Source organism: Zootoca vivipara, chromosome 6, assembly GCF_965207765.1.
Source record: "Zootoca vivipara chromosome 6, rZooViv2.hap1.1, whole genome shotgun sequence".
Classification (NCBI taxonomy): Eukaryota; Metazoa; Chordata; class Lepidosauria; order Squamata; family Lacertidae; genus Zootoca; species Zootoca vivipara.
This window is the reverse complement of record NC_142589.1, coordinates 75580022-75606629: the sequence shown is the minus strand read 5'-3', so window position 1 is coordinate 75606629 and position 26608 is coordinate 75580022. Positions and strand designations below refer to the sequence as shown.

Here is a 26608-nt window from a genome sequence, read left to right as displayed (position 1 = left end):
ATCCGTTTTTTGTGTTTTTTCTTCTTTTTTCCTTTTTGTATGTTACAACTTGCTTTTGTTATAATTTGTGTTTTTTTTTCTTTTTCTTTTTTGTATGAAGGTGGAATTTAATATCAGTTGATTATTTTATTATATGATTTTGCGAATGTGTTTTCTGTTAAGTTTTTTTGATGTTTTGCTTTTGTTAAATGTTTTTCTTTTGACTCTTTTATTTTTCCTTTCTGTAAATATTTTTGAGAGTTTTGTAACTTTTAATAACTAAATAAAGTCTATTTTAAAACCTATATATATATATATATATATATATATATATATATATATATAAGCGTTTTCCACTTAAATATTATTTGAGGCCCTTTTGATTCTGGAGCACGCAGGCCGTTTCTCCATTTTGGACTGGGGTCTACGCAGTGCCAGCCCGGCCAAAGGTTGAGATGGCACCGTGCCCATCTCACATACAGGTGAAACTCAGGAAATTAGAATATTGTCAAAAAGTGCATTTATTTCAGTAACGCAACTTAAAAGGTGAAACCAATATATGAGATAGATGCATGACATGCAAAGCAAGATATGTCAAACCTTTATTTTTTGTAATTGTAATTATTTGTCATTAGGCAGGTCAATTATAAATGGAATGTAATTAATGAAATGTAACAGCCGTGTTTATTTTTGTATTATTGTAACTATTTGTTTTATTACTGTGGAATTTCCAAAAGAAAGCATTTGCAAAAATTAAAAGAAAAAGAAAAAATAATAAGTTGCATTATTATTATTTTAACTTATTATTGTTTGGGTGTGTGTGTGTTTCATACTGGATTGTTTTGGGGTTTTTTGTTTTCACTATGCATTTTGTGATTTTTATATTGTGATTTTATGTCATAACTGCCCTGTTTTTATTATTATCTCTGACCCACCCCTGACTCTGGCTCCTGACAGCCAGGCTGGCTGCTCTGCCCACGCAGCTGTGCTCTCCAACACCTTCCTGCCCTACAGAATCTGCCGTCTGACACCATCGCCGCCTCTGCCCAATGTTGGGGCTGGCCCTCAAGAGGTTTGCGTTCATTAATGTGTGCGAGCGAGCTCCCCCCCCCCCCAAGCTTGGGGCAGAACAAGGGTGCTCGGCTCTTACGAAACGATCACAAGGGGTTATGGGTGGAGAAGATGCGAGAGTGGCTTACCTGTAGCAGCAGCTCAACCATCTCCAGATTATCGTTCTCCACGGCATGCAGTAGCGGAGACCGCCCGCTCTTAATATCCTAGGGTGGGGAGAGAACCACAATGGTGCGAGAGTAAAGATTCAGTCAAATCCTGCATCAGTTCTCAATTTATGGGAGGGAGGATGGAACAGAATTCACAACCCTCTTCCTCTGAGCCATTCCAGTCCTAAAAACAGTACTTTCAGAGGGCCATCAGAAAAGGGTAAGGAGGGCCGGAGCCTCCCTCTGTCCTGCCCCGTAGCACAGATAAGAGAATGAACCGGGGGACCACCAGAACTATACATTTATAGCACCAGGATACTGTTTCAACAGAATCCCAGAATCCTGGGAGTTGCAGTTTGTGCTGAGAGTTGGCAGGAGAACCGCCATTTCGTCCTCAAAACTACAATTGCCAGAGTTCTTTAACTATCAATCCCTCTTCCCGAGGAACTCTGGGACTTGTAACTCTGTGACTTTGAAATTAGGTTTGCATGAGGAGGCACTTTCTGTTCTTAAAGGTGTGTGGGTGTGTGGAGGTGGGGGGGACGGACCTCACATATTTGTTAATTCTGCTGCATTCAAGACTTGTCATATTAGGCTTCCTCACTTTGCAAGAGCAGTATGTCGACACCCCTGTGTATACTGCGAATGGACCCATTCACCGGCAAGTGTGTGCACATAGAAAGAATGACAGCTTAAACAACAACAAATGAAAGAGGAAGCTTGAATTCTGCTCAACGGGTGGGGTAGGGTGGGTAACATTAAGGTGCAATCAGTATTTCCTCAGTGCAGAATCACTTTCTGCCAAACTCTCATTCAGGTAGGCACTGTTATCTGTATCTATACACTGCTGTTGTGCCTCAAGAGTATTTCAATAAAATGCAAGGTGGCTTAAAAATAAAATAAAAAAATAAAAGATCTGCATAAATTTAGATGTTAGAGTCAGAGGGGAGCACAAGGGTCATCTAGGGCTGCCATACGTCTAGAACTTCCCGGACATATCTGGGATTCATTTGTCGGAAATAACGTCCGGGTCAAAATTGTTTAAAATGTCCAGGAAAATCTGGGCGTATGGCAACCCATGCAGGAAGTGTTGATTTTTTTGGTGAATTCCCTAAAAATAGCTCATTTTTAAGGGAGATTTTGGGAAGAAAAACTCAAGAACTTTTGTGTCCGGAATTTCACCCTTTGAAATATGGCAACCCTAATCTAGTCCAATCTTTTGCCCCATGTGGGGCTCGAACCCACAACCCTGAGATTAACAGCCTCAGGCTTTACCAACTGAGCTGTGTACACACACACACACACACACACACACACACACACACACACACACACACACACACAGTGTGTGTTTATATATATAGTATACTCCTGCATATTACTGCACAGGTATAAACTGAGAATAAGGAATCCAGAGGCTTCCGTTTAAGAAGGATGGCTGTCTCCAGCCCTTAAGGTACATCTGACTGTACTTTATATTATTTTGTGTGTGTGTGCTTGTTCAGGTTTGCAAGTCTGCAGGGAGCATCTGCTGCATTTTAAAAAACCTTGCACACCACTTATTAGGTTGGGTGGTACAACAAATAAGGGAAGCTTTGGGGAGGCTGGATTCCATCTGTTTCAATCAGTTTGTACATTGCCCGACATTTGATGACCATTTGATGAGTGTGCAGGTGACCTCATTGCAGCACCCCCTGCCCGGCTCCGCCAATGGAAAAGTATTGCACATGAGTCAACGCCTGAGGACATAAACACTTTGATTCATCTGAATTCTCCAGATTCCTGTTTTGAATTTGCTTTTAGACTACTGCCTCGCTGGTTTTGTACTGTATTTTTGCTTTGATGAATTAAAAACAAGCAAACATTTTTTTTCAGTCGCACGCCACTTACGAGATTTAAAAAATACTGAGTGGCTTATGAGTGCTTTTAAATAAATAAATAAAGGTTCAGAAAATGATCCAAGGGGATGAACAAGCATGCTAGTCATAGTCAAACTGTGGAACTCCCTCCCACTAGAGGCAGTGATGGCCCACCAACTTGGATGGCTTTAAAAGAGGACCGGACAAATTCAGGGAAGATAAAGGCTAGGAATGGCTACTAGCCACAATGGCTAGGTTTATCTTGAGGGCTTGAGTCACTTGAAGGTGACTCGGAAACTACAACTAATCTAGAAAGCGGCAGCTAGACTGGTGACTGGGAGCAGCCGCCAGGACCATAGAACACCAGTCCTACATTGGCTCCCAGTTCGTTTCTGAATACAATTCAAAGTGTTGGTGTTGAGCTTTAAAGCCCTAAACAGCCTTGGCCCAGTAGACCTGAAGGAGCATCTCCACCCCCATTATTCAGCCCAGACACTGAGGTCCAGCTCCGAGGGCCTTCTGGCGGTTCCCTCCCTGTGAGAAGTGAAGCTACAGGGAACCAGGCAGAGGGCCTTCTTGGCAGCGGAACCCACCCTGTGAAATGCCCTCAAGGAGATAAACAACTACCTGACTTTTAGAAGACATCTGAAGACAGCCCTGTTCAAGGAAGTTTTAATGGCTGACTTGTTATGTTTTTATATGTGTTGGAAGCTGCCCAGATTGGCTGGGGAAACCCAGCAGGGTGGCCAGGGTTATAAATAATAAAATTATTATTAAGGTAAAGGTAAAGGACCCATGGACAGTTAAGTCCATTCAAAGGCGACTATGGGGTTGCGGTGCTCATCTTGCTTTTCAGGCCGAGGGAGCCGGCGTTTGTCCGCAGACAGCTTTCCGGGTCATGTGGCCAGCATGACTAAACCGCTTCTGGAGCAATGGAACACCATGACGGAAACCTGAGTACATGGGAACACCATTTACCTTCCTGCCACAGCAGTACCTATTTATCTACTTGCACTGGCGTGCTTTCAAACTGCTAGGTTGGCAGGAGCTGGGACAGAGCAACAGGAGCTCACCCCGTCGTGGGCATTCGAACTGCTGACCTTTCGATCAGCAAGCCCAAGAGACTCAGTGGTTTAGACCACAGCACCACACGCGTCCCTAAAAATATTATTATTATTATTATTATTATTATTATTATTATTATTATTATTATCATCTGGTTGACCACTGTGGGAACAGGCTGCGGGACTAGATAGGCCTTTGGCTTGTTCCAACAGACTCTTATTACATTAAGGAAATAAAGTTGCCCGGGGGGGGGGGGACATCTTGCTTGCAGTGATTAATCAGTGTTGGGTCATCTCCTGAGGCTGCAGCCAATGAGATTTGGAAGTTCGATGTTGAAATCTCACAGCCCTGACAAGGCACCGTTCAGAGGCTTGTCTAGCAAATGGGCTGTGATGATCGAGCGCAGCCTCTCCCTGTGACTTGCAGGAGCAAGTAACTCTCCACACCTGCGGCGTCTAAACAGCTCTTACGCCCTCAAACAACTCCACCCACCCTGCCTCACTTGCCCAGAAGCACTGTGGTGCCCATTTCATCTCTACTTCCTCCAGAATCCTTCCTCAAAGCCATTTTTCCTGCGGACCTTTTGGCACAACACTGTATATCGCCTACCCATGCACATGGCTCCCCTTTGTTTACAATTCATTCTCCCGATGCCACTGTACTGAATCTTATATTGTAAGCTCCTCGGGACAGGGACCTGCCCTCTTGTAAAACACTGTACAGTGGTACCTCTGGTTACGAACTTAACTCGATCCGGAGGTCCGTTCTTAACCTGAAACCGTTCTTAACCTGAGGTGCCACTTTAGCTAATGGGGCCTCCTGCTGCCGCCGGCGCGTGATTTCTGTTCTCATCCTGAGGTAAAGTTCTTAACCCGAGGTACTACTTCCGGGTTAGCGGAGTCTGTAACCCAAAGTGCTTGTAACCCGAGGTGTTTGTAACCCGAGGTACCACTGTATCAGCAAATAAACAAGCTATGGAAACAGAGGCACATTCGCTCAAATTTACAGTTCTACACAGGCAGCAAGCTTTGCTTGGAGTTGGAAGGGACTCTGAGGATCATTTTGTCCAACCGCCTGCAATGCCGGAATATGCAGCTTTCCCATGCAGGGATCAAACCTGCCAACTTGGCATTGTCAGCACCATGCTCTAACCAACTGAGCTATCCAACTCCTGGACAGAGTTCTCTTGAACCCTGCAATATTAGAGCTGTGAGCAAGACGGCCTCTCAAAATTCTTCACCCCATTTGTGGGCAACTACTGGGTGGGGTGTGTTTTTTCCCCTGGAAGGGGGAAGGTAGATTTCACTGAATTTCTTGGAGGAAGGGAAACCCCCCAACAGTTTCTTGGGAATAGGACTCGTCATTAGTCATGACGGGAGGACAAATTCCTTCTTTCTCCCTCTGAGACTGTGTGTGTGGCCACAGCCAAACCATGTAAAGCATTATGATGCCACTTTATTAAGTCATGGCCTCCCCCTAAGAATCCTGGGAGTTGTAGTTCCTTAAGGGTGCTGAGAGTTGTTGGGAGGGGTCCCCTGCTCCCCTCAGAGTCTCAGTTCCCAGAGTTCCCTGGCAAGAGAGATGGAGCGCTAAACCGGTCTGGGAATTGTAGTTCTGGGAGGGGAATATGGGCTTTCTAACAACTCTCAGCACCCTTAACAAACTACCGCTCCCAGGATTCTTTGGGGGGAAGCCATGACCATTTAAAGTGGTACCATAGTGCTTTACATGGATGGTTTGAATGTGGCCTCTGTGTGTGTTTGTTCGTAGCCCGGGCCCTATTTTGCATCCTCCATAATGCCCCCGGCCTAGCTTTGTTGCAGGGCATTTTGGGAGGGAAATGGCAGCCACCACAAACATTGGAGAACATTCAGAGAAAATTCAGCGAAATGGCCTTCCTCTTCTAAGCGGAGTGAGAAAAAGAAAACCAGTCTTCAATTTTCCTCAGAACGACGTCTTCTGAGAAAGTTCAGTGCAGCTCCAGTACTTACTTACCACAGCATCAACATCTGCCCCGTGTTCTAGCAGAGTCAGAATAATGTCACGATTCTGGGTTCCAACAGCCACATGGAGAGGTGTAAAACCTGGTCAAAAAGCAAGAGAGAAGAAAATGAGATGACTCAAGAAGGAAGGAAATGTACATCTGAGGATTATCAGTCTCACGGAGGCAGGATAGTTCCTCCATATAATGAACAGAAAATGCAGAAACAAAACAAAATGATGTAGAAAACCCTCTATTGTAGTAGTAATAATTTTATCGCCGTGGTTTAAAATGGTATTTCAGGATTTACATTTAGATGACTGCTATATGTAAACCAGTTTAAGGTCTCCTTGTGACTGAAAGCAGTATATAAAAGTGTATGGTGGTATTAGTAGTAGCAGTAATAGGAACGATCCTATGTTGCAATCGTATTTGGAGTACTTTATACAGCTCTGCTCACTTCACCTCAAGAAGTGTGCAGTTTGGGGCTTTTAAGCTTATGTGAAAAGATGACTTTAATCGCTGGTGTATGCAAAAACAGCAGATTGTTTAATAATAATAATATAATAAATAATAATAATAATAATAATAATAATAATAATAATAATAATAAACATTATTATGGTATCTACAGTTGCACCTCAGAAGTAGAACAACTTGTGAGACAAATGTTTTGGCTTCCGAATGCCACAAACCCAGAAGTGATTGTTCTGGTTTTCAAAAGTTCTTTGGAACCCGATTGTCCGTCACGGCTTCCGCGGCTTCTGATTGGCTGCAGAAGCTTTCAACTTTCCCTGCCTTGGCTCCTTAACATTTTGGAAGTCGAACAGACTTCCAGAACAAATTCTGTTCAACTTCCAAGGTACGACTGTATTAGATTTCTTAGCTGTCCTTCTCCCTAAGGTCACAGGGTGACAATTGAAAAATGCAATATTAAAATCAAAACAATTTGCAGCCAGAAAAGTTGGGGGGGGACATCTAGATTTGACATCTGTATGAAGCTGCTGGAAGTGGTCATTGGGAGTCTGTGGGCAACAGCCTGTTCTGTTTCTCTGTTACAGCTGAGTCAAAAGTAGCTGCTGCATGCCTTAGACTGGTGGCTGGGTGCCTCAGTGGGCTGGATGAGGGCCAATAAAAATGAAACTGAACCTTGGTAAAATGGAAGCACTGTGGTTGGTTGGTTCCTGGGTTCAGGAAAACAGAAACCTGCTTTTTTAGAAGGGGCTGTACTCCCTCCCAAAGAACAGCTGCCCAGCTTGGGTCTGTGCTTAGACTCATCTACATCACCCAAATGTCCTCAGTGGCAAGGAGCGCTTACTGCCAGCTTCAGCTGGTACTGCTGATGGTGGGCATTCCTAGAAGACTTAGCTTAGCTGCCGTGATCCGTGCACCGGTTAACTTCACAGCTGGATTGCTGCAATGCGCTCTGTGTGGGGCTACCCTTGAAGTCGGCTCGTAAGCTGTAGCAAGTTCAGGATGCCTAACAGAGGTTCCTGCTGCTCGCACATAAAAGATGCTGAGGGATGTTGGCTACAATAATAACGACATTTTATATATTCATTTGATTGGCATACGTCTGTCTTGGGATACCATGGGGGTGAAGTCAAGGAAGGTTACAATGCCTGCTGTGGCTATAGAGACTGATACGGGAGAGGCATGTTTTGTTCATTCATTCATTCATTCATTCATACACACACACACACACACATACATACATACATACATACATACATACATTCATGTATTCATGATAATACTATGTAGATGCCAAAATCAGCTGCCATACAAAGTTGAAGGTGTTGGCTTTGATCATAAAGACTGCCATTTTCCATACAGTCTACAGATCGCAGTAATCTACAGCTAGTGGGAAACCCCCCGAACTACTAAAATTCAGTTGCCCAGGGTTCGAATAACACACCCATTGTGCACAAACTGAGAAGCTCCATGCCCGTGGTTGGTGTTACGATGGATGGAAGTTAACCAAAGCTCCAAACTTCATTAGGGCAGCGGGGTGGGGCAGGGTGGGAGTAATATCCTTAGGTCCTGATCAACACACCAACCCATTTCCCCACCCCCACCCCCGGTTCCTCATCCACGCTTACCCTCAAAGTTTCGTGCCTCCAGATCCAGAGGAGCTGGGCTCCCATCCAGCAACTCCTGCAGGCAATGGACGCTGTCGTGTTCGCAGGCAAGGTGGAGGGCGGTCTGCCCATTGCGGTCCAGCACCATGGGCGACGCTCCGTGAGACAGCAGCAGCTTCACCAGAGTTGGCTGGGCTGTGATGACGGCCAAGTGTAAGGGGGTCTGGAGTTTGTAGGGGACAAAAAAAACCACCTCTTTGTGAATTCGGATGGCTGCTGCTGATGTATTTATAGAGGTCTACTATAACTAACCTAGCAGTTCGAAAGCACGTCAAGTGCAAGTAGATAAATAGGTATCGCTACAGCGGGAAGGTAAACGGCATTTCCGTGCGCTGCTCTGGTTCGCCAGAAGTGGCTTTGTCATGCTGGCCACATGACCTGGAAGCTGTACGCTGGCTCTCTTGGCCACAAGATGAGCACTGCAACCTCAGAGTCGGTCATGACTGGACCTAATGGTCAGGGGTCCCTTTACCTTTACTATAACTAAAGTTCTTAATCTGGGCCCTCCAAGGCCTTCGTATCTGTCAAAGCTAGCAGCTGCGGTATGTTTCAGGCATACTTTGAAGCAGTCATGATGGATCAAAATGGATGATGGCGTCTCTTTCACAGAAGCAGCTCAAAGCATTGTGTACATGTTTGCTACTTTAGACACGGGTCATGAAAGCCTTGATAAAAGGACTTAGAGCAGGCATCCCCAAACTGCGGCCCTCCAGATGTTTTGGCCTACAACTCCCATGATCCCTACCTAACAGGACCAGTGGTTGGGGAAGATGGGAATTGTAGTCCAAAACATCTGGAGGGCCGAAGTTTGGGGATGCCTGACTTAGAGTAACAGGAAAAGCTTTTCTATGTATGTGACGGCGGCTGTGAGAATGCTTCTAGCCCAGAGATGGAAGGAAGGACACGTGCCGACCAGAGAAGAATGGCAGACAAAACTGATGGAGTACGCACAGATGGCGAAACTGATGGGAAAGATCAGAAACAAGGAAGATCGACTGGAGTAAAATTTTCAATATGTTAAAAAGACCACTGTAAACAGTTAAAATCATTGGCAGGGATATAATGACACTTGTAATGTGGAATCAATTATGGTAACTATGGATATATAATAGATGGATAAGGGTAACAGATGCAGAATACTTTATTTTAAATATGGAACCCATGGAGGGAGGAAGGGAGGGAGGTCCGAGGGTTTGAAAGAACCTTTCGTTTTAATGTTCAAAATGGTTAAAGATAAAATGTGTAAAATTTTGTAAAACCAATAAAAAATTATATATATATATATATATATAAAATAGAGTAACATGAAAAGCTGCCGCGATGCCAAAACAAAAGCATAACAGTGTTTTTGGAAACCAGCTTGGAAACGTTCCCTGCGTGAGAAACAGTGATGCAACGGGGGTCCCAGTTGCTCATCCCCCACCCCCCGGTAGATGATGGTCATTCACAGTCTATGTTTTTTATGGGTCCTCCCAAATGGCAAACTCAACAGGAAGGTCCAGCCCCTGCTACCATTGCTGATCAATATAAAATGTCATACCCACCAAGTGTCCCGGGAGAAGATGAGTGTGGAAGCTTCTGATTCCAACTGTAAACTAGTAACAGTTCCCTGTGACATTCAGGAAACTCTGGCTTGATAAAACTCTAGTTAGGATCAATTTGCAGTTTCAGAACCTGGCTTACTCTGAAACCATAGCAAAAACAACAACACCCCACAGTTTTCGAGTTTGGGCATCATGGGGAGTTAAGATGTAGCAACGCCCTGTCTCTTTTTTTTTCTTCCATGTAAACAAGGAGGAGAGAGGGGGAAGAGGGGGTGAGAAGGAGCTTGGGGGGTCTCCACAGCTAGGAGAGCTAGCAGGAAACCACGGTCACACATTAAATCCCAAACAGACTGCTAAACAGAGAATAAGCTCCACTGAATGCTACCGGATTCGCTTCTTAGTAACATTTAGGATCAGACAAGGGCTTCCAGCAGAAAACTCATTGAAAAAGTGGAATGACTTGTTGTAAATTGCTTCTGGGTTACTTCTGTAAGAGGAAAAACGACTAGTAAGTTCAATAAATAAATAAATAAATAAATAATAATAATAATAATAATAATAATAATAATAATAATAGTGGCATCTCCCTGTGTGTGTGTGTGTATGCTGCTGTCTGTGCATAGAAATCCTGCTGTGTTGTTGCAGGTCATTTCTGGGTAACAGCAGAAGAACAACAACTGCAGGGAAAGTTGAACGCAGCCCCCCCGCCCCCTGCACCAGAGCTGTTTGTAGCTGGAGATGTCACAGAAGAGAAACCGAAGAAGTGGCAGAGTTCAAACTCAGCATCTCCTACGCAGCCAGCTAACCAGAGGAAACCCAGCTGGTTCCCACAGAAGAAACCACAGCCCCCAGCACCTGCCTGCGCTGACGCAATCGGGCGCTTCTCAGAAGGGTTTATGAGAAACAGATAAGGAAATGACAGCGAGGCTGGGAGGGCAATCTATAGCCCGCTTCCCCTTGAACTCCGCACAAACACACACACACACACACCCTATTTTGGCGGCATTGCACCATTCTCTCGAACCCTCACCGCAATCTGTCTTGCGTAGGGTGCAGTTGTTTTCCTTGGAAAGGCTTCCAGACAGACAGACAGAGAGAGAGCACGTGTCTGTAAACAGCAAAGTCAGAGCCCAGGTTATCTTTAAAGAGCCTGCTGGACCGGGCCAAAGGCCCATCTAGTCCTGTTTTCCAGCCAGATGCCTGTGGGAAGCCTGCAAGCAGTATCACAGCACAAGAGCAACTCTTCCCTTCCTGTGGCTTCCAGCAACTAGTTTTCAGAAGCATCGTCACCTCTGACTGTGGAGGCAGAGCAGAGCCATAGTGCCAAATAGCCATTGATAGCCTAATCCTCTTCTTTTAAAGCCACCTGGGTTGTTGGCCACCACTGCCTCCTGTGGGAGAGAGTTCCACAGTTTAACATAGCACTGCGGAAGGCGTTTGGTTTGGAAGTCTTTTGGCCAGACTTCTGTGGTAGAGGTGGGTCTGTATGGAAAGAGGCTGATATTGAAAGCCATCGGATGGCTTGATTTGGCACAACTGGAGAGTATTTTGTTGTTGTTCTGGAGAGTATGTTGTTTGTTGCCAACCCCACCGGCTTTTGTAAAATGGCACCATCTGCCTTGAAACCCAGGGACAGGGTAGGCCACCTTCAAATATCTCAAGGGCTGTCACATAAGAAGAGGGAACAAGCTTCTTTCCTCCAGCTCTGGAGGGTAGGACTTGGGGGTAATGGGTTCAGGTTACAAGAAAGGAGATTCCGACTCAAAAATAGGAAGAACTTTCTGGCAGTAAGAGCAATTCGACAGTGGAACAGATTCCCCCGTGAGGTTGTGGATTCTCCTTCCTTGGAGGTATTTAAACAGAGGTTGGAATGGTCACCTGTCATGGATGCTTTAGCTGAGATTCCCACATTGCAGGGGAGTTGGGACTAGATGACCCTCGGAGTCCCTTCCAGCACTTAAGTTCTATGATTCTGATATCAAAAATGTACCAGGAAGCATTTGGACATGAGGGAGCTAGCTCTGCCACAGCAAAACTAAAAAGAAGCCAAAACTGTAGAAGCCAAAAGTGAGTGTCATTCATGGTTGCTTGAATTTTCATTTCCAGGAACAAGCCTGGTTTCATCAGCCCCCGAGACCCCGGAAAGCCAGATGTTACAGCAAAGAAACTGATGATGAGGCAATACCAGTAACAGATCCAGGATCGCCCGGTAGAAGGCAAGTTTGCAATGTCACTTTCTGCTATTAGCTGGAAAAACAAAATCTAAACATGGGACATTTGTAAGTACTCCAAGAGGGTGGAGCTGTTTCCCAATCATGTAAAATCTGATTGACATTTGTTCCGAGTCAGCAGCAAAGAGGGGGTTTTCCCGGGAAAAGTGGCAAGACAACAAAAAACTGTGATATTATGAGATATGAATCTTCATAATGATCGCCGAAAGTCCAAAAGGGTCTAGCAGGCTTCCTCCCTGCGTGGCTGAGTCTCTCCCCCCCACCCCTCTTGGCATAAATTGCAGAGTTTCCTTGCACAGTGGCGGCTGTGTTGGCCACAGAGGGCAAAAACACAAAAACCACCCCACTCTCCTACTGTGACTTGAAATCATGGGGAAAATTAAACTGTGGGTGGGCTGTGAGGAATCCTGAGTACTTGTGACATTGGAAGGGGTTCTCTCCCCCCCCCCCTGCAAAATGGGAGGTATAGGTTTGCCACCAAAATAGCTACTCTGCCCCTAGGTAACTAGGAAGCTGTAATACAGAGAGACAGAATCCAATGCAACTTGAGGACTAGGCTAATGCCAACATTTGGGGCACAACACGGCAGCGGTTGGGGGGGGGCAGCAAAACCAAATTCCAGTTAGTGGAACAGTGCAGTGAAGATGACCAGAAAGGGGGTCTCCTCCAACCTTGCAATCAAAAGCAGCGAGATGGTTCAACTTTTCATTTTTGAGAGTCCTTATTAGATCAGGGTGTGACGGGGTGAGCTCCTGTTGCTTGGTCCCAGCTCCTGCCAACCTAGCAGTTCGAAAGCACGTCAAAATGCAAGTAGATAAATAGGAACCGCTACAGCGGGAAGGTAAACGGCGTTTCCATGTGCTGCTCTGGTTTGCCAGAAGCGGCTTTGTCATGCTGGCCACATGACCTGGAAGCTATATGCCGGCTTCCTCGGCCAATAATGCGAGATGAGTGCGCAACCCCAGAGTTGGTCAAGACTGGACCTAATGGTCAGGGGTCCCTTTACCTTTTATTAGATCAGGACAACTCCGTAGAGGACTTTTCCTTGCAAGTCTTCCTTTTTGGAAGGCAAAATTTCTGGACTCTCACTGCTTGGGTGGCAGGGTTTTAAAGCAGGAACAAGGAACATTATTCTTTATTAAACATTTTTTAAAAAAACAAAAACACGCAATAAACAAATAACACACACATTAAAACCAGCAAAAAAACATAAAGATCATCCATCTTTTTAAAACACAGAACACCCCACCCACTGAAGAAAGCCACAGCTCATTAAAAGCCAAAGAAATGTTTTTGCCTGGCACCCTAAGGTAAGCAATGATGGTGCCAGGTGAGCCTCAGTAAGCATTCCACAAGAGGGGAGACACCACTGAAAAGGCCCCGTTCTGGTGTTGGCCTTCTCTGGAGGAGGAACACAGAGAAGAGCTTCAGCGGAGGGTTTGAGCCAGTTCATAAGCAGAGAGGCAGTCTTGGGGGGATTGGCGTCCTGAGCCACGTAAGGCTCAAAAACAGCACTTTGAATCTGGCCTGGAACCTATCTATGCTGGAAGGATGCGAGATGGATTTACCCAAGAGGCAGTCTTCACTTAGTAAGACATCTCCTTGGCTGCCAGTGGGAACCCCCCTTTCCTGCGGCCTGAGGATTGCGGATGGGCATGAACAAGGCAAAACTCCCACGAGCCATCCTTTCCGTTGAGCAAGGCCGCGCCTGCTTTTCAGATTTATGGCTGCCACAGAAATCTAGTTTAAAAACCTTCCCCGCCTCAAATTCGAAAGTTGGCTGTGCACAAAAAATAAAGGACAGAAACGGAGAGAGGAGAAAGCACACAGCCTTGCATGCTTTCGGAGACGGCTTTTTATCTGCAGGATCGATTGACCCCAAACTGCATGCTAGAAATTATATAACCCCGACCCCCTCTAAAACCTTAACCCACCGTCTGCAACTTCCGCCTGTTGTTCCTGGTGTTGTGACTCAGTGCTGCTGAGTGCAGTGTCTTTGTGTCTTTCTTGAGCCACACACCACACATTGAGGAAGTTGCCTGGGGTTTGCCACCAGGGAGGGCTAGGGAAAGTCCCTTGGGCGGGAGAGGGGAGGGCACAAGCAGCTTGTTGGGAATTAAGTCTTCGAAGCTTACCACGCCTCAAGGGCTGCAGGGTTTGAGGCCTTCTCTCCTTGGCATGTGGCTTTTGCCAGGCTGGTCTCCTTCCAGGCGCACTTGGTGCCATTGCAAAACTACAATCTCTGCTCCGCTTTGTGGGACAGCTGACCAAGGAAGCCTTATGCAACCTGCCTGGTCCAAGAATAAGGAGACTCCAACCGCTCAAGAGTTTACTTCTCCCTACTCCAGCAAACTCCCATGCTATGTCTGTCGCGTTTTGTGTTTTCCAAGCGCAGTGGTACCTCGGTTTTCGAACGTAATCCATTCCGGAAAACCGTTCGACTTCCGAAATGCTCGAAAACTGAGGCACAAAGGGTGGTCTGCCAATTCAATAGAAAAAATTGTGAAAAACAACAGACACAAGCAACGGAAGCCGTTCGACTTCCAAGGCGTGTTCAAAAATGGAAGCATTTACTTCCGGGTTTTCGGCATTCGAAAACCGAAACGTTGGGCAACGGAGACGTTCGAAAACTGAGGTACCACTGTAATGTTTTTCTAAAAAATAATATGTAGCAAAGAATGCTGAATACTGAGATCTCTGTGAATTACAGAAATTAAGCTTATTTGGGGAGGAGAAGTTACCTGTGAACTTAAACTCTGACCCTTGAAATCCTACTCAAGCCTCGCCCCCTGTTTCAGACAAGAATTGTCCATCAACTTTCAAGCCTTTCTTCTCAGCCTTAAAGGCTAGAAACTTGGGTTTAAAAACACACATAAAAACCTCAGTTTTTAATAAATGTCTGGAGCCTCCACACACATTCAGCACATTGCAATAATTCAGACTTGATAAAAATCAAGATTTATCCTCATTTCATCACACAACAGCGAGGCCAGGGACTCAAAAGGATCGCCAGCAATATCTTCTGGAAAAACCCGCCAGAGCATTGTTGGACTACAACTCCCATCATCCTGGGCCACTGGTCTTGCTTGCTAGGGATGCTAGGCATTGTAGTCCAACAACACCGGGAGCCCCGAGTTTGAGAAACGCTGGACTGTGGCAACAGGTTTAAGGCACCCCACTATCATAGCCAGACTCCACTCTCTACAAAGACTAAATCGAGAGGGGTGCATTGGGCCGAAGACCATGCGAGCTGGTCACTCGGTTGCCATGGAAGCCGCGAAATCCCAGGCTGGCCCTGAGGCATTCTGGGAAGGGACCGAGAGTTCTGAGTCCTTCCAAAACCACACTGGAGACAGACCTGCCCAACTTAGCTACTGAGGTGGGTGGTGTCCCAACAATATGGCAGCTCAGTAGTCAGGCCAATGAGCCTCAAAACAGACCCAATTTGGAAGGGAAGGCCTTTTTATTGATCTCCCAGCAGGTCCTGATCTGCCTCCTCCTCTCCACCTCCACTCTGAGAACACGCCCAAGGCTTCTCCATGGCGACGGATCCCAGGGGAAGATAGGATTGTGCAAACTTTCAGGGAAATTCACCAACCATTAGGAAGCTCGGATATACCGGAAACCAGAGTTCGAAACCTACTTTGTCCCAAACCCTAAAGGGTTCTGCTCAAGCCCCATTTGCACAATAACACAATAGGATAGTACTTTAAACAGTCAGGGCTTCTTCCCCCAAAGCATCCTGGCAACTGGCGTGTTTTTTTAATGGGTGCTGAGCATTGTCAGGAGACCCCCTTCGCAGAGCTACAATTCCCAGAGTTCCCTGGGAGGAGGGATTGAATGCTAAACCACTCCATGAGGGGAATAGGGGGCCTCCTGGCAACGATGTTTCCCAGAATTCCTTGCAGGGGAAGTCATGGCTGCTAAAGCAGTGTAACAGGGCATCAAATACATAGCGCAGATGTGGCTCAAGAGTAGACCCATTGAAATTAATGCACCTGAGTGAGCGCATCAACTCTTGCGTAGAATTAACCCTGGATATGAATGACCCTTCGCCTTTTCAGACTCAAAATCCCAGCCTACAATACAGGACCTAATGACCACCACAATTTTTTTTCCATTTTGAAGTACTTTCTCTTCGCTCTCTCACTCCGGCAGGGCACTACAGCTGCACAAGATGAACCCGCAAGTCTGTGGTCACGTTAATAATCAATTTTAAAAGCCGAGAACTTTCCACAGGGGGCACGGGCATCCAGGAACCCCCTGCCTTGGCAGACGAATGGATCAATAGCTCAGTAAACCTTGATTGATCCCTGGTCTCCCCTGAGCAAGGTTCAGGCAGGGGACATTCTCAGCTTTACTCAGAGACGCTGGGGAACGGTCCACGGGACCTTCTGCATGCAAAGCAGAGACTTTGAACCACGGAGCCACAGCCCTTCCCCCTCCAGGAAGTTTTAGAGCGTGATCAGGTCTGGACATAGTTCTCCTTCCCATTTTATCCTATAACAACAACCCTGTGAGGTAGGTCAGGCCGAGGGGGAGTGATGCCCAAGGTCACCCAACCAGCTCCATAGCTGAGTGGGGATTCAAATGCTGGTCTCCTGGGTCTGCTTCCAACACTCTAACCCCTACACCACACTGCCTCTCTCTGCATGATGGGCCGACAGCACACCCCTGCCCCACAGCTCACACTTACCTGCCGCAGGTTGTTGAAGGTGTCCAGGCTTTGCCTCCCCTGGTGAAAAAGAGCGATCAGCCGTCGAGCGGCCAGAAGATTCCCCTGAACCACAGCGATGTGGAGAGGCCTGGAACGGGACAGAGAAATGAGCTGCGAATCCATTAGACGAGAGATCCCTCCCCTCCCAGTCTGCAAAGCAGGCTTTGTTAACCTGGCGCCTTCCAGACTACAACTCCCATCAGCCACCTGGAGACACCGCTATGGCAGAGGCTGCATTGCAGGGACATTGGCACATGTGAAAAGTCGACTGGGGACTGAAGGTGGGGTGGGTTGGAAGAGCAGCTTCCAAGCTGTGGAGCTCCCAGCACCCAGAAGCACGTCCGGCACCTTCACTATAGAACACTATACCCGGGCTTTTGACAATTGGAATCATAGAGTTGGAAGGGACCCCCAAGGATCATCCAGTCCAACCCCCGAGATGCAGAAATGCTAAATCATCCATGGCGTGAAATGTACGTTTTTAGGACGCACCTTATCTCTGTGATTGGGCGCTGTTTTAAGCTGTTTTTAATATTGCCTCTATTTTAATATTGCAATATTTTTAATATTGCACTATTTTAATAGTGCAACCAGCCCATACGAGTCATTTGTTCTGCACTGAGCTCCAGCTCTTCAAAAGACCCCAGTCACCACATCACCCTGCCCTGGGTGCAAGAAACCCCACAAATGTGTTTCCTCCCGCCCCTGCCTTGCACCTCTCCCGAGGGGGGTCACCCCCTTGCTCTGCTCAGCTCAGCAGCCTGCCATAACCATTTGCAAGGACCACCAAGGGAAGCCCATCCATGAGAGTGAATGGGGTATGCTACAGCACCCCATCGCAGCCGGCCCCACCTGCCTTCCCTTTCCCCATACATTTCAAGCGCTATCACACCGGCTGTCGCAGCTGAGGAGCATCCAGACGGCTGTGGTTTCCTCAGGCGTCGGGAACTGTAGCTCTGCAAGGTCAGAGCAAATGGGGAGGGCGAATGCAACCTCCTCTTTGCCCTTGCAGAACTCGGGAGGGAAGGGGCAAAGGCTGAGGTTCCTTCGCCTGACACAGGACTCGAACCCATGGCCCTGAGATTAAGAGTCTCATGCTCTACCGACTGAGCATCAACGTCATAATAATTTTTACTGGGGGGTGGGGAGGTGCCTAGTCATTCCGTTGTCAAAATTCAAGGTGCCATTTGACGATCAGCTTATACAGGTGAAACTCGGAAAATTAGAATATCGTTAAAAAGTGCATTTATTTCAGTAATGCAACTTATTTTTTTATTTTAATTTTAATTTTTACAAATGCTTTCTTTTGGAAATTCCACAGTAATAAAACAAATAGTTACAATAATACAAAAAATAAACACGGCTGTTACATTTCATTAATTACATTCCATTTATAATTGACCTGCCTAACGACAAATAATTACAATTACAACAAATAAAGGCTTGACATATCTTGCTCTGCATGTCATGCATCTATCTCATATATTGGTTTCACCTTTTAAGTTGCGTTACTGAAATAAATGCACTTTTCGACGATATTCTAATATTCCGAGTTTCACCTGTACAGTATATATCTGAGCTTCTAAGACTGCCAGAGACCCACGTTTGAGAAACACCGGTTTGCTGTCTGAACCCTCTATAAAGGGGCACGTGTGGGATTAAGGGGTCTCTCCCTGCTTGCAGCCCCCTCCCTATTTGACTCCTGGCCAAAGCTCTCTGCGCAACGGCAACGCCCCCCTGCCAATCGATCCGCATAGCACCCCGGGCTCCACCTGACTTCGCAGAAGCGGCCTCTCTCCCCGATTGCAATGAAACGAAACCGCCTTATCGTCTGGGGCCAAGCCCACAGGCAACGGGAAGGGCTCCCAGGGCACCGACTTCCAGTAAGCGGAGCCCTGACCTCCGCTTCCTGTCTCGCTAACAGAGCCTCAAGGGCTCACCGCAGGAGCCCCCCCCCCGCCCCCCCCCAGCGGCACAAAGCAGCCGAGAGGGAGGAGGAGGAGGAGAACAAACCCTGGTTCGGGGCTCTGCAGCTCAGAACTTGGATCTGGGGTGGCTTAAGGAGGAGAGTGGGGCGGGGGGGTCACTTCTCCCCTTTGCCCCATTCCAGGAAAAGGGACAGAACTGCCAACAATTACACAGCAGCGGAAACGTCAGCAGACAGGGAGGAAGTCAGGGTGCGTGTAAGAGAGAGGGAGGGAGGGAGAGGGGTTTAGCTTGGGCAGGGGATTCCCCTTTGGCAGCTTCACTTGGCTCCGGTTCAACAAAGCTGCTCAGTGAGAGGAGGAGAAAGGCGGAGAGGCCTTCCTCTCCAAATGTCCCTCCACTCCCCCCCCCAACCCAAACCAGAAGGAAGAGCGTTACCTGTATAACTTAGGCTAAGTCTGTGATCTTTCCAACCACCCAGGGTGGAAAGAGGCAGGCTCCTGCTGTTTGGCCCTAGAGATGGGGTAGACTGCTTTTGGATCTGGAGGCTCAACCTAGCTACTGTGGCGGACAGCCACCGACAGGCTGCACCCACCAGGAATGTGTCTAATCAGGGCTCTCCCCTCCGCCCCCAATTTGCCTAAGCAAATGGCCGCCCTGACATGCTGCGGCAACACAATTCCGCACTTCAGGGGCTGACAGGAGTCGTAGTTCGAAACATCTGGAGGGTTAGGGAAGGCTGGTGCGTGTTGATTATACAAAGGATGGATTTCTTCATCCTGGGAGACCCAGGTTCAAATCTACAGCAGAAAGATTCCAGAAGGCTCAACTCTTGGATACCTTCCAAGTTAAATTACCTTCCCTTTCCCTCCCCTGAAAAAAGTGTATTTTAAAATGTGTTTGCTGTAATTATGTTCCTTTTTATAGAAATGTCTGTACAGAATAACCAACAGCTGCTTGTTTCCTTTTTTAAACAAAGGGGCTGTGTGCTGTTGGCTTAGCTAGCGCACAGGCCCATTTCACTGATTACGCCAATAGTCACTGAGGCTAGAACTATGCGTTCTACAAATGCATTGGGGTGGGTCATGGTATTTGCAGGGGAAACTGCTTAACTCCTCTCCCCACAACCAGAATCTGCAAACGGCTGGGCACCAGCGTAGAGATAGAAATACCACAAAGCAACCATTTGCATGTGGGGTGAAATATGGGGTGTTGGCAGTTGCCCTCTCCAGCCTCCTCAAATGATGCCTCAAATTCTTCAGCCCCACCATGGAAACTGAAACTAGAGGCAAGATTCAACTTCCTCCCATGACTCAGTGCCGGGATGGGAAAATCAGAAACAAGGAAGTCCTCTGAGCATGTGCAAGCTGCCTTTGGGCAGCTGTCGTTAAATTATAAATCCCCAGGTATTGCACACATGCCTTCTCAGAATCGACCCTCACAACTGAAGCTCCCCCACCCCCATTGCCTGCCAGGCCCCAATCCTTCCTGGATTCTCCTGCACTTCCAGCTCTCCCCCCTCGAGCACCCAGCTTCTCCCTCTCCTTACGTGTCTCCGTCCTCATCTTGCTTGGTCGCTGTGGCAACGTCTAGGGCCAACTGGGCCTCCATGGGGCAGAGGAAAGAGTAAGGAGTGGGGATCCTCAGCACTGGGCTGGGGGTCACGGGGTGCAAAAGTGGCGACATCTCGGGGCTGAGGAAGGGACCGGCCAAACCTGAAACAGGGAGGTGGGGAAAAAGAGAAAGAAGGGGTTGGAATGAGACACAAAGCTGACCCTAAAAGAACCCAGGCATCCGGGACTTCTAGTCCCCTCATTGATAAATTCACTGGAAGGCTTTCCTTGAGCTCTGCCCGTCGACAGCCTCTTCAGGAGCAAGGAATGCCGTTTTGAGCCTCAGTAGTGGTGGCAGAGAGAATGGGCGTGTAGGGCCGCAAGCAGCAAGAGTGACAGCAAAGCCCCAAGGTTGCATTTTATTGCCTCCAAAGGCGCTTTGTTATCGCTGTTTGTATTCGCAGATGCATTTCAGACATCACAACAACCAAAGACAGGGGTGATCCTGTTGGTTTGTTTAAAAAAAATAGAGAGAGAGAGGAGGAAACTGCCCCCTCCAAAAGAAAACTTGGTTCTTCTGCCAAGAAGCTCAGATTTCTTCACTCTGGTCAAAGTGGGTGGAACAGCAAAACGGCAATTAAAGGGTCTAATCTGCACCATACAGTTAAAGCACTATTTATACCACTTTATACTGCTTCCACCAAAGAATTCTGGGAGCTGTAGTCCAGGGGTCCCCAAACTAAGGACCGGAGGCCGGATGCGGCCCAATCACCTTCTAAATCCGGCCCGCGGACGGTCTGGGAATCAGCATGTTTTTACATGGGTAGAATGTGTCCTTTTATTTAAAATGCATCTCTGGGTTATTTGTGGGGCATAGGAATTCATTCATATTTTTTCTCTCCAAAATATAGTCCTGCCCCCCACAAGGTCTGAGGGACAGTAGACCGGCCCGCTGCTGAAAAAGTTTGCTGACCCAGTCTGTTAACGGTGCTGAAAGAGTGCTTTAAAAGTATTGTGCGGATTTGGACTGCATCCAATAAGATGTGCTTGGTTTCGGTCTGGCTGCATTCGCGTTGTAACTCAGGACGGTCTTTGCTTATTTGCCGCCTGAGGCAAAATGCAGTGTTTTTCCACACCTAGTGGGCAGCAAGGAAGGGAGTGGTTTCTGGGGCACCTCACTGCTTCCACCAAAGTACCATGGGCAGAAGTAAAGCCTGAGCATCTAGCACTGCCACAGGTTTGCTTCTCCCGATGCCACAGACGCCACAATTCTGACAAAACTTGCCGTGAAGTCCGGATTCCCCACTTGAGGAGAGGAGCTTCATTTTACCTTGCACCTGTGCTGGCCTCGCACCTGACGAAGACTTCTGTTGTGCTCAGAAGCTTCGCCGTCTCCAAGCCACCAGCTGGTCCAATGGCAAACAACTCGTAATGAATGAATAAATAAAAATGCTTCAGGCGTTTCTACAGCACATGCCTTCTGCAGAGTGCTGCAGCTCTCCAACACCTGCAACAACCCGGTAAGGTAGGCTCTTTCGACAAGAGATCTTTCCCAGTCTGCATCTTTACAGCATCAAGATGTTTTTAATGATTCTGTATCTTTTAATGATTTTATATCTTCTGCTCTGGGCTCCTTTGGGAGGAAGGGCAGAAATAAAATTAATAAGGATAGAATCATAGAATTTTAGAACTGGACGAGGCCCTGAAGACCATGTAGTCCAGGGTTTCCTAAACTTGGGCCCCTAGCTGTTTTTGGACTACAACTCCCATCATCCCTAGCTAGCAGGAACAGTGGTCAGGGATGATGGGAACTGTAGTCCAAAAACAGCTGGAGTTCCAAGTTTGGGAAACCCTGGCTAACCCAACCCCCTGCAATGCAGGAATATACAGCTGTTCCATACACTGATTGAACCTGCAACCTTGGTGCTATAGGACTAAATAAAAAAAATAAAATAAAAAATATTCCTCACTGCAGGCCAGAAGCCGCTTGCTACAGCCACTTAGGCATTTTCAGGGCTGAAGTGCAATGCACGCAAGGGGACTTCCCGATTCAGATATTATGTTCTTGGGACCAAGGCAGGCGCCAACATCTCCATTTCACCCGTTTCACAGTCCTCCCTTCCATCTGGCTGCCACACCTGCCTGACAGATTCATTTCCTCCTTGCTGCATGCCTTCCTCTTCTTGACCCCTACAGCTGGGAAAGGGGTTTTGTTTTCTTTTTAAAAAAACAAAAACGAAAAACTTTTGGGCGAGTCCAAGGCCCTTCCATCGCCTCAATTACCAAGTGGGGCCCTTGGATCGCAAAAGGGACGATGCAAACCAGGAGTGAGTCACCTGTGGCCCTCAAATGTTGTGGGGCTCCATCTCCCACTGGCCCCAGCCAACACAATCTGGAGGTGATGGGGTGTGTGGTCCATTGAGGTCTAGAGCGCCGCAGGTGAGCCACTCTCGCTTCTGGAAAGGCAAGCGGATGGGTGCCAAGTGATTGGGAAGGAAGTTGGCTGCAAAAAAACCCCCTAAGGATGCAGAGGTAGAAAAATCAGCTGCCGGGGAAGGGGATTGAGCTAGGAGCATTCCAGAGAGGGTGCCTTCTCTTTACCTGAGTAATACGCAGCTGGGAATCTTGGGTAGCTGACAGAGATATACGGAGAGTGGTAACCATTAAAGGGGGAGCCCCACAGCTCGCTGCTCTCAGTCTTGGGGACTTTGCCAGCCAGCGGCCCCTGGGCGTCCCCATCTGCCCCCGGCACAACATACGGGCGTTTCCGCAAGGGCAAGCACGTCTTGGCCGTCTTCTCCCCCTCCAGCCCCGCCTGGGGGGAAGCCGTGCTCCGTATTCCTGGAAGGATGGGGCCGGGCTGGCAGACGGCACTCGGGGCTTCCTCAGGCTCCCGGGAAGTGGGCAACTGCCTCCCGGAGGCATCCAAAGAAACCTCTCTGTCGGTGGCGACGCATCTGCCTTGGCTGCCCCCTTTCCGCCAGGTGCTCAAGTCCACAGGTAGCTCCCCGGCCATGTTTGCCAAATCCTCCTTGCCGTCGCCGGGCAGGGACTCCCGGACAGGTTTCGCTTTCGGCTCCAGAGCTGGGTCAAGGGTTGGTGGAGGGGGAGGCGTCCACCTGGTCAGCTTTCCCGGGTGCTGCTGAGTGGGCAGTCGGATAGTCACCATCACCTGCTCATGTTCGCAAACCAAAAGCCCGCAGGGAACCCGCTCACCCAAGTCAGCTTGGGGAAGGTTCTTAGTTTGTGACGGCTGCCGCTTTCTAAGCGCCCTCCGACGGACGCTGCAAATCCCTTTCCATAGGCTCGAAAGAATGGATGGTTCGGTTACCTCCACCGACGTGCCATGTGATCACACCTGAGCGCTTTGCTCACAGGGTGTGGGCAGTGGGTGAGGTGTCATTCTCAGGAAGCCGGCAGGCAGTCCTTTCCGAGAGCAGCAGGGAAAGAGCGGCCGGGGGGGGGGTGCAGGAAGGTCACAACCCCACCCGCACCCTCCTCGTCCGCTTTACGGATTCCGGAGAAAGGAGTCACCAGCCAAGCCGCGCCCGGTCTCCGTGCCTTGCCAAGTCAGTCTCTTCTCTTGTTTTTATTTTTCCTCGCTGGAAGTGCTCCCCCGCCGTCCAAACACGACGGTCCGGGTGGCGATGGCAGTGCCCTCAGTGCCCCGCGGGCGCCCACGAGTGAATCCCGAGGAGCGGCGGTGACACCCGCTGCTTCGCCCACCCTCCGCGGTAGAGGAAGCCGGGACTTCCCCGTCGGCTCAGCTGAATACTAGGGACTTTCACAGATGCCTCTTACCGGCCTCCCCTCCCCGGGGGAGTTCCGCCTACAGCTCCTCCTCTTCTTGGCCGCCTGCCCGCTCTCGAAACTCCTTCCCCCGGCAGGCGCGGCACAACGGCCAGGGGAGCCCTACGCGCCATGCGCCCAGGGCGCATTGTCAAGGAGGCCAGGTGCGCCCAGGGCGCATTGCCAGCTCCCCAGGCGGAGAGGCGAGCGGGATGGGGCGGGGGGCGCTTCGCTTCGCTTTTGCGGCCCTTTTCCCGGACTTCTCCCCTCCCAGCCGGGAACGCCCCAAAGGGGAAGGGCAAGGAGTGCGACCGCCCCTCGCCAGGGCGAGGAGGCGACGGGGCGCTTAACTCTTTCCTCTGGAAGCGGCTTTTCTCGAGCGGGGTTGCGCCAGGCGAATGAGAGAAAGACTCCCAGCGATGAATGAGGCTGCGCGGCTCAGTGGTATTTACTGGAAGAAGGTAAAACGCGGATCTACACGGATCCTCATGGATCCTCCACTTTTTTTAAAACAACTCCAACAAATCCAGTGTCATATCACATCTGGAAGCCACGACTACAGACTGGACTATAAAAAACGTGGATCCAAAACTTTGCTGCCCTGCAGCAACACAAAAACGTGGTTCCGAGGCACGGATCCTCATGAATTCATATGATTTTTATATAGAAACAAAATAAAACCACCATAATACTCTAGACCACATCTTAGTCTATAGGCACCACCAAAAAAATCACGCACCCACTGTTTCATGTGGTCGCAATGGCACAAAAACGTGGTTTTGAAGCACGGATCCTCATGGAACCCCACGCTTTTTGCATGGGACGCCCCCTAATTCACCCTCAAATCACATATCATGCCCAGGGGTACAGCCTGCACCACAAAAATCAAGGATCCACAGCTTCCTGGCGACACCGTGGCCCAAAAACGTGGTTTTGAAGCACGGATCCTCACGAATCTTCACCTATTTGCATGGGGCCCCCCCAAATTCACCCTCAAATCACATATCATGCACAGGGGTACAGCCTGCACCACAAAAATCAAGGATCCACAACTTCCCGGCGACACCGTGGCCCAAAAACATGGTTTTGAAGCACGGATCCTCACGGATCCTCATGAATTCATATGATTTTTTCATTCAAATTAAAAAAAACCACCATGATACTGTAAACTATGTCTTACTCTGTAGGCAGCACCAAAAAAATCACGCACCCACTGTTTCGTGGGGTCGCAATGGCGCAAAAACGTGATTTCGAAGCACGGATCCTCACGGAACATCACGCTTTTTGCATTGGGCCACCCATAACTCACCCTCAAATCACATATCATGCCCAGGGGCACAGCCTGCACCACAAAAATCAAGGATCCACATCTTCCTGGAGACACCGTGGCCAAAAACATAGTTTTGAAGTACGGATCCTCACGGATCCTCACGAATCTTCACCTTTCTGCATGGGGCCCCCCCAAATTCCCCCTGAAATCACATATCATGCCCAGGGGTACAGCCTGCACCACAAAAATCAAGGATCCACAGCTTCCTGGCGACACCGTGGCCCATAAACGTGGTTTTGAAGCACGGATCCTCACGGATCCTCACGAATCTTCACCTATTTGCATGGAGCCCCCCCCCCAAAATTCACCCTCAAATCACATATCATGCACAGGGGTACAGCCTGCACCACAAAAATCAAGGACCCACAGCTTCCTGGCGACACCGTGGCCCAAAAACGTGGTTTTGAAGCACGGATCCTCACGGATCTTCACCTTTTTGCATGGGGCCCCCCAAATTCACCTTCAAATCACATATCATGGCCAGGGGTACAGCCTGCACCACAAAAATCAAGGATCCACTGCTTCCTGGAGACACCGTGCCCCAAAAACGTGGTTTTGAAGCACGGATCCTCACAGATCCTCACGAATCTTCACCTTTTTGCATGGCCCCCCCAAATTCACCCTAAAATCACATATCATGCCCAGGGGTACAGCCTGCACCACAAAAATCAAGGATCCACATCTTCCTGGCGACACCGTGGCCCAAAAACGTGGTTTTGAAGCACGAATCCTCACGGATCTTCACCTTTTTGCATGGGGCCCCCCAAATTCACCCTCAAATCACATATCATGGCCAGGGGTACAGCCTGCACCACATAAATCAAGGATCCACAGCTTCCTGGCGACACCGTGGCCCAAAAACGTGGTTTTGAAGCACGGATCCTCACGAATCTTCACCTCTTTGCATGGGCCCCCTCCAAATTCACCCTCAAATCACATATCATGGCCAGGGGTACAGCCTGCACCACAAAAATCAAGGATCCACAACTTCCTGGTGACACCGAGGCCCAAAAAACGTGGTTGTGAAGCACGGATCCTCACAGATCCTCACGGATCCTCACCTTTTTGCATGGAGCCCCCCCGAATTCACCCTCAAATCACATATCATGCCCAGGGGTACAGCCTGCACCACAAAAATCAAGGATCCACAGCTTCCTGGCAACACCATGGCCCAAAAACGTGGTTTTGAAGCACGGATCCTCACGGATCCTCATGGATCTTCACCTTTTTGCATGGGGCCTCCCCGAACTCACCCTCAAATCACACAGCATAG

The 26608-nt window shown here is 48.4% G+C and overlaps 1 protein-coding gene across 1 annotated transcript in view; it reads right to left on the bottom strand.

Annotated features, from left to right (window-relative positions):
* BCL3 (BCL3 transcription coactivator) overlaps nt 1-23973 on the bottom strand; it is a 28063-nt gene extending 4090 nt beyond the window's left edge. The window contains exons 1-6 of the mRNA XM_035119853.3: nt 22818-23973; nt 20213-20378; nt 16717-16825; nt 8207-8408; nt 6119-6207; nt 1179-1256 (exon numbers count right to left, since the gene is read on the bottom strand). Coding sequence (XP_034975744.3) covers nt 1179-1256; nt 6119-6207; nt 8207-8408; nt 16717-16825; nt 20213-20378; nt 22818-23385 — 1212 coding nt within the window. The 5' untranslated portion in view covers nt 23386-23973. The remainder of the gene's footprint in view (nt 1-1178; nt 1257-6118; nt 6208-8206; nt 8409-16716; nt 16826-20212; nt 20379-22817) is intronic.
* Between the last annotated feature and the right edge of the window lie 2635 nt (nt 23974-26608).